This window comes from Lagenorhynchus albirostris, chromosome 17 (assembly GCF_949774975.1).
Source record: "Lagenorhynchus albirostris chromosome 17, mLagAlb1.1, whole genome shotgun sequence".
In the NCBI taxonomy this organism is placed as follows: domain Eukaryota; kingdom Metazoa; phylum Chordata; class Mammalia; order Artiodactyla; family Delphinidae; genus Lagenorhynchus; species Lagenorhynchus albirostris.
The window spans coordinates 50,922,274-50,930,633 of NC_083111.1; the positions used below are offsets into that span (position 1 = coordinate 50,922,274).

Consider the following 8,360-nt stretch of genomic DNA (forward strand, 5'->3'; position numbering starts at 1 on the left):
GTTCCAACTCACTATACATTAACAGTTTATAAATCACAAGTCCAGCTGTTTCTGGCGAGTTTCAGACCTCTCTTGCCATCTTTGCAATGTTCCTGTCTCTTTCTCACAGAAATATCCACTCCCACATATCTACTGTGACCATATGCCCCAGTGTGCCTGGATTAATCCCAGTTTACAGTGTTATCTGCCATCCCTCTGATCGGAGGCACTACAAAAGTGCCAAGTTTGCACAATACAGTGTCAGATTTAGTCACTCCATATGTGCCCCAGCCTGAATTCATCACCCATCTGTCTTCTATTCCCTGTAGAGATGAATGAAAACATCCCTTAACACAGAAATGCCAACAAGAAGTCTAGGCACCAAGGAGAAACCTTACCTTCTGCTCTAACATCTAATTGCAAAATAGTGGTCATCACTTCCAGTCAGTTCTGCTTCCTCAGTATAACTTTGCTTCTCTCTGTCCCCCTTTCATTGAGGCATTATGGAAGAGTGTTTACACCAGGGTTTTCCAATCCCAGTTCACCCAGTTGCATGATAATGGCAAGTTACTCAACCTCACATTCTTCACCTATTAACGAATGAGGGGAAAACACAGAGAGAGAAATTTTCCATGAATGAATACATGAGAAATACATATCATACATATTATAGCATGACTTAACAAATAGTACATGACTATTAGCTACAACTTAAATTCTGTCATATTTCACTTAGATTACTGCAGTTGTCTCCTACCGGTCGTAAGTCTTCCTTCCAAATTCACTACCTTCAAAACTCCACTGTTAGGATTATATCATAGCTGATTCTGTCAGTCTATTGCTTGAAATGATTCAGTCATTTTCCATAACCATTGAGATAGAAATCTAAACTTAAAAAAGCTGACAGGGCCTTTGGGAGTCTGTCCCTGACTTCTACAACCTCATCTCTCCCAGCCCCTTGCCTGAGATTACAGAATAGCCTCCCAGCCTCCACCCAGTCCCTCTCTCAGGCTCCCATAGCTGATCCCTTGATTAGGAGGACACAATCCTCTTCTCCACCTGACTAGCTTAATTTCATCCTTCACAAGGCAGCTAAGGCATGTCGTCATCTTCCCTCTAAATCCTTCTCTGACTTCTTCAAGTACCTCCATCACTGTGTGTGGTCATCACATTCTAATGTAACGAACAAACGAACCGCTTGTTAACCAGCCCCAGGAGATCTAAGCTCCTTAACAACAGCTGTTTGGTCTCTCATTTTGTTTTACACCCAACTCAGCATAGATCTGGCACTAAGGAGGTACTCTGTGATTAATTTATTAAATGGACCAATGATGTCAGGAGTTGGCATCAAAGCTAACTTTAGTTCAGCCATTAGATCCCTTACCTTTTAACCAAGCAGATAAACCAATTCACATTGCTATTTATAAATGCCTATTTTTCTAAACTATAAATACAATATAAACAATTTAGGATTAATCTCTTTTGCTTTATGTTGGGATTCTCCTAGAGTACCACTTTCTAAAGAGTCTGTGGGAAGGTAAACTGCATTAAGTGGAACATTTCTTTAAAAATAGTCCTGTACTGTGGAACAACACCCAAGACTGCACTAGCCCCTGTCTGGTTGCCTAATTCATAACCTGGGAGCAGACTCTGAGAAAAACTGAACCAAATGCTGCTTTACCCATGGTTGGCTCCAAGTGGGCAGCAGCTAACATGTCCCTGTGTTTCTGCCTGCAGAGGATATATTCCCTTGCAAGTCCTGTGGCATCTGGTATCGGAGTGAGCGGAATCTGCAAGCCCATTTGATGTACTATTGCAGTGGGAGACAAAGAGAAACTGCTCCAGTGTCAGAGGAAAACGAAGACAGCACTCCTCAGATTTCCAGTATGTGCCCCTTCCCACAGTGCACCAAGAGCTTTTCAAATGCCCGAGCTCTAGAAATGCACATGAACTCACACAGTGGTGAGTGCCTCTCTTGTTTCTTCTTCTACTCCAGGAGACCCTCTTCTTTCTCTACATATATACGTACATTCATACATCTCTATCTATCTATAAAATCAAACTTAAACTTGCTGGACCAGCTGGTTATTATCTTTTGTCCCGAACAAGTATACTCTATTCAAAGGACTTGGGTCTGAATTATTTTCTAACGACTTACAGTGCTCAGTTTACAGGCTAAATCATTCTAGTTTGTTCTCAACTAAAGTAATTATGCTGAAAAACAAGTTTCTTTTTCTTTTTTTTTTTAAGCCTGTTCTTGAGAGCAAGGTGGCAACTATTCCCATTTATTTTGGAATTGTATGCCCAATTGTTGTCAGTATCAAACATAGTATTCTAATTCCTATATTTTAAAAACAACTGAAATGAATCAAATGTACAGAATTATATTAATTTTAGATATTTCTTTGAACATTCTTGGATAGGGCAAACCAAGGTTTGGGAATCATAGTTATTCAGAATATGAAACTTGTAAGTCACCTCCGGGTGACTTCCTTTGCTGTTTTTGCTTGGGTTGAATAATTAAAAATGGAAATAGGTGCTCAGTTTAAAAAAACTAACTCCAACCTCCAGTGCTCTAGTACAGTGCAAGCTTTTGTCTTTGCACCTATAAAAATAAGCTGTTTCCTTTCTACTTATTCTCTTCCCTCTCCCTACAAAGAGCTGTCTTTATGAGGTGATAAAGCAGGGGAAGCAGAAACAGGTTGGTTGTCTCACATGGTGAGTGTAAAGTCACGCGCAAAACAAAAATAGAGATAGAGGGATCTTCCCAGCTCAACAGGAAAATGAGTATTGGATTAGCCAAGGAGAAAAGGAGACAAATAAAAGAAGTCCCCTTTTATCTCTATCTCTCTGCCATATTTTCATCTTATAAATATAAAAGACAATTCTCATTTAAGTCTAGAGGGCAGAGAGGAGGAACCAAGCCTGATGTAACCATATGCCAACAAATGGGAACAAGAGTTGACCTGAGTAAGTAAAAGTATCCAGATCCTGATTCCAATTCATAGGGGAAGGGGTCCCCCCGACCAAGTAATTCTTCAGACACCAACTGAGTGTCTTGCAATGCAACTCCACTCAATTCTGACACTGTGCAGGGAGAGCATTAAATTCCCCAGATTAAGGGGTCAGTCCTACAAGAGTGACTCCCCCACCGCCACCCCAATGCAGACTTTAGTCTTTTGTGCTTCTGACCAGTCGGCTATAAATCAGAGGTCGCCAAGACACCCCCTTGGTTTGACTGCTTTGCTAGAGTGTCTCCCGGAACTCAGAAAACCCATTTGTTCACCAGATACTGGTTTATTATAAAAGGATATAACTCAGGAACAGCCAGATGGCTGAGATGCGTAGGGCTAGGTTTGGGGAACGGGCAAGGTGCTTCCAAGTGCTCTCAGAGCCTGCCACTCTCCCCAGATCTCCACATGTTTACCAACTGAGATGCTCTCTAAACTCTGTTTTTTGGGGGTTTTATGGAGGCTTCATTACATAGGCAGGATTGATTAAGTTATTGGCCATTGGCAATTGAACTTAATCTCTAGCCCCTCTTCCCAGAAGTGGAGGAGGGGAAGAATGAAAGTTCCAACCCCTGTAATCACAAGATTGCTTCTCCTAACAATCACCCATCCTTAGGTTTACCTAAGGGCTTTCCAAAAGTCACCTCAGTAACATAACAAAGACACCTTTATCACTCTTATCACAGGAAACTCCAAGAGTTTTAGAAGCTGTGAGCTGGGAACCAAGGATAAAGACCAAATATATATGAGAAAAAGATTTTACTCATCAGAATGACCAAATACATATTCCTTGTAAATCACAATATTGCATTGAGGCTTACCCACCAGTCAGTGGTGATATTCAAAATATTTAATAACTGACTAAAAACAGGCCATGACCAATCAGCATGGATGTCGGTCCTAAATGACTACATTAATGTACTGGTACCAATATCGGCCCTGGATAGAGATAAACCATGTTCAGCAAAACCAATGAATAAAATTCTAAATTTGTACCAAAGATAAATTAGTAGGTTATTAATTACTTTAGAAAATGGCTTCTATTTGGATTCTTTTGAATAAAGACCCAATCTGGTACACTAAATGCACTAAGATTTATTTGATTTGCACATAGGTTATCACTATCAACTCTAACTAATGCCTGCTTCTTCCTAATGTAGAGCATAGTGCTGTGGTAAGAAGGTTATTGGATTAGAAATTATAAAATCTGAAGTTTAGTCATGGATCCATCACCGAATAGCTTTATTACCATAATCAATTCCTTTAGCCTCCTTGCATGTGTTTCCCGACCTGTAACATTGAAACAATGATGCCTATCCCACTACAATGCAATAATATTCACGAAAGTGCTTTGGAAACCATAAAGGGCTGTTATTATCATCATCTATGGTGAAGGACGTCACAAGAAAAACGTTACTATCACAAATAAGATTCCGAAAGATTTCAGTTCGTTTCTGCTGTGTTGGACACATGAGGTCATTAGTAACGGTTCATATCATTAGAAAACCAATATGTGTGGTTCTCAGTATTCTGATTTTGTATGTTCCTCCAGGAGTGAAAATGGAAGAATTCCTCCCCCCTGGTGCTAGTCTAAAATGCACCGTCTGTAGCTACACTGCTGATTCTGTGATCAACTTTCACCAACACCTGTTCTCCCATCTCACTCAAGCTGCCTTCCGATGCAATCACTGCCACTTCGGCTTCCAGACTCAGAGGGAGTTATTGCAGCACCAGGAGCTCCATGTCCCTGGCAGCAAACTGCCCAGAGAAAGTGACATGGAACACTCTCCAAGTGGAACCGAAGACAGCTTACAGCCAGCCACAGACCTGCTGACCAGAAGTGAACTCCCCCAGAGCCAAAAGGCCATGCAGACTAAAGATGCGAGCTCTGACACGGAGCTGGACAAGTGTGAGAAAAAGACTCAGCTCTTTCTCACTAACCAGAGACCCGAAATTCAGTCTGCAACAAATAAACAAAGCTTTTCTTACACAAAAATAAAGTCTGAGCCCTCTAGTCCAAGACTTGCCTCATCTCCAGTTCAGCCTAATATTGGGCCTTCTTTCCCCGTGGGACCCTTTCTATCTCAGTTTGCTTTTCCCCAAGATATCACAATAGTCCCTCAAGCTTCAGAGATCTTAGCCAAGATGTCTGAACTGGTACATCGGCGACTGAGGCACGGAAGTAGTAGCTACCCTCCCGTCATTTACAGCCCCTTGATGCCCAAAGGGGCTACCTGTTTTGAGTGTAACATAACATTCAATAATTTGGATAATTATCTAGTGCACAAAAAACATTACTGCAGCAGCCGATGGCAGCAGATGGCCAAGTCCCCAGAGTTCCCTGGTGTTTCAGAAAAGATGCCTGAGGCCGTGAGTCCCAACACTGGCCAAACCTCCATAAACCTTCTCAATCCAGCCGCTCATTCTGCTGATCCCGAGAATCCACTTCTTCAAACACCCTGCATCAATTCTTCCACTGTTTTAGATTTAATTGGGCCAAATGGGAAGGGCCACGACAAGGACTTTTCCATTCAAGCTAAGAAGCTCTCCACCCCCAACAGCAATGATGATAAAATTAATGGAAAACCTGTTGATGTGAAAAATCCCAGTGTCCCCTTAGTGGATGGGGAAAGTGACCCAAATAAGACTACCTGTGAAGCTTGCAACATTACTTTCAGCCGGCACGAAACATACATGGTCCACAAACAGTATTACTGTGCTACGCGCCACGACCCTCCGCTCAAGAGGTCAGCTTCCAACAAAGTGCCTGCCGTGCAGAGAACCATGCGTACGCGCAAGCGCAGGAAGATGTATGAGATGTGTCTTCCTGAACAGGAGCAAAGGCCTCCGCTAGTCCAACAGCGATTTCTCGACGTAGCCAACCTCAGCAATCCTTGTACCTCCACTCAAGAACCCACGGAAGGGCTGGGAGAGTGCTACCATCCAAGATGTGATATCTTTCCAGGAATTGTCTCAAAGCACTTGGAAACGTCCCTCACGATTAACAAGTGTGTTCCGGTTTCCAAATGTGACACTACTCATTCCAGTGTTTCCTGCCTAGAGATGGACGTGCCCATAGATCTCAGCAAAAAGTGTTTATCCCAGTCTGAGCGGACGACTGCATCTCCCAAAAGGCTGCTGGACTACCACGAGTGCACTGTGTGTAAGATCAGTTTCAACAAGGTAGAAAACTACCTGGCCCACAAGCAGAATTTCTGCCCAGTCACTGCACACCAGCGTAATGACCTGGCTCCGCTCGACAGCAAAGTGTTTCCGAATCCAGAAAGCGAACGAAACAGCCCCGATGTCAGCTATGAAAGAAGCATCATAAAATGTGAGAAAAATGGGAATCTGAAGCAGCCTTCCCCCAACGGAAACTTATTTTCATCCCACTTAGCAACCCTGCAGGGCCTGAAAGTCTTCAGTGAAGCCGCTCAGCTCATTGCGACAAAAGAAGAAAACAAACATTTGTTTCTTCCACAATGCCTGTACCCTGGAGCAATAAAGAAGGCAAAAGGAGCCGACCAGCTCTCTCCTTATTATGGAATAAAGCCAAGTGATTATATTTCTGGTTCTCTTGTCATCCATAACGCTGACGTGGACCAAAGCACAAACGCGGAAAATGAATCTCCCAAAAGCCAGGCTTCTTCCAATGGGTGCGCTGTGCCGAAGAAAGATTCCCTGCCGTTGTTGCCCAAGAATCGAGGCATGGTCATAGTGAATGGTGGACTGAAGCAAGACGAGCGCCCTGCCGCCAACCCACAGCAAGAGAACATTGCCCAGAATCCTCAGCATGAAGACAGCCGCAAATCTCCCTCCTGGATCTCGGAGAACCCATTAGCCACGAACGAGAACGTCTCCCCAGGAATTCCCTCCACAGAGGACCAGTTGTCTAGTATAGCTAAAGGTGTGAATGGCTCCACCCAGGCTCCAACCAGTGGGAAATATTGCCGGCTGTGTGACATCCAGTTCAACAACCTCTCAAACTTTATAACTCACAAGAAGTTTTATTGCTCCTCACATGCAGCAGAACATGTCAAATGAAATCACAAAATAAATAAACATCACTCACCTTTGGTACCAGTGTTTAGTATGTTGTTCTACCCAGTACAGAAAAAAAAAAAAAGCAAAAAAAAAAAAAAAAAAAGAAAGCTGTTTGAATTACATCTGGGCAATCAGGAGACAATTCATTATGGCTGAGTTGAAGACTTAAGGTGTAATTTCATTACAGTCCATTAGTAAAGTGTATTATTGGTGCCATTTTAAAAGAAAATTAATTTATTTTACCAGCAGTATTCATAGCTGTGGTTATGTTATTTTTTATTTAAAAACTTTATATTAAAGTCATTTGTAATGTTATTGTATAGTTATTGTGTAGCATATATGGTTTGCACTGTATAGTAGCTTTTAAAGAAAATAGTCACAAACAATACAGAAAAGCATTTTAGAAATAGCTTCCAAAGCACTTGTGTATCTTGATTTCTTCTTATATGCTGTTGCAGATATATGTATATGCTAAAATATAACTTGCAAAGATGTTCTAAATACACGTGCTATAAGTTCGCCTTAAGATTTCAGTTCTTGGATAATCAGGCTCCGTTTGCACTTTATATTTTAGCAGATACAGTCTCTTAGTAACTAGGCTTTGCATTTGTATGTAGCCGTATGTTTCTGTCCATTTTCTTAATCTGAAACATGTATGTTAAATGAAGACGGCAATTTTTTTCTTGTATAGTACTTGTATTTTCTTTCGCTGATGCAGCTCTGTCTCAATTTTTAAACTTTGCTGTTAAATGCAATACTTTATAAGAATGAACAAAATTACTGGAAGCAGTATTGTAAGTAATGAGGTAGTATTAATCGGTTTTATCTTTTGAAAGGCACAGTCTAAATCGAAACCCTAAACTCAATGCTGCAAGTATGAATTTAATTCATATATAAGATCTATTTAAATATAAGAGTAGCAATACTGCACCTGGTGATCACAAAGATAATGTTCTACTTCTGATAGAAATAATTTCTCAACAAATGTTGTTACTATGCATGTATATGGATGGAATAAAATTCCAGATTGTTGGAGAAGTTTGGCATACTTTTTTTTTTTTTAAATACAAGGGAAACCCTATATACCCGTTCTTTGTAACAAGAATAGGTTCAAAACAGTACTGGATAGCTGTAGTAACATGATGACAAAACAGTCAATATAACTTACTTTATTAAAATGAACCGGAAACTCCAGGCTCTGGAACTAGAAAAGTTCATTATTAATATGTAGAAGAAGCACTATCTCTCTGTTCTCTACCCACCCCCAACTGTAGCTCACAAAAAAGAACAATTTCATGAATGTCTGAAAGGCTTACAAAGTCTACC

At 41.2% G+C, this 8,360-nt stretch overlaps 1 protein-coding gene across 3 annotated transcripts in view; it reads left to right on the forward strand.

The window, feature by feature from the left end:
- ZFPM2 (zinc finger protein, FOG family member 2) overlaps nt 1-8,072 on the forward strand; it is a 465,395-nt gene extending 457,323 nt beyond the window's left edge. For 2 of the 3 annotated variants that reach the window (XM_060128186.1, XM_060128188.1), the window contains exons 7-8: nt 1,717-1,941; nt 4,543-8,072. In XM_060128186.1, coding sequence (XP_059984169.1) covers nt 1,717-1,941; nt 4,543-7,034 — 2,717 coding nt within the window. In that variant the 3' untranslated portion in view covers nt 7,035-8,072. The remainder of the gene's footprint in view (nt 1-1,716; nt 1,942-4,542) is intronic. The other variant, XM_060128187.1, reaches the window with a different exon arrangement.
- Nucleotides 8,073-8,360: the final 288 nt, after the last annotated feature.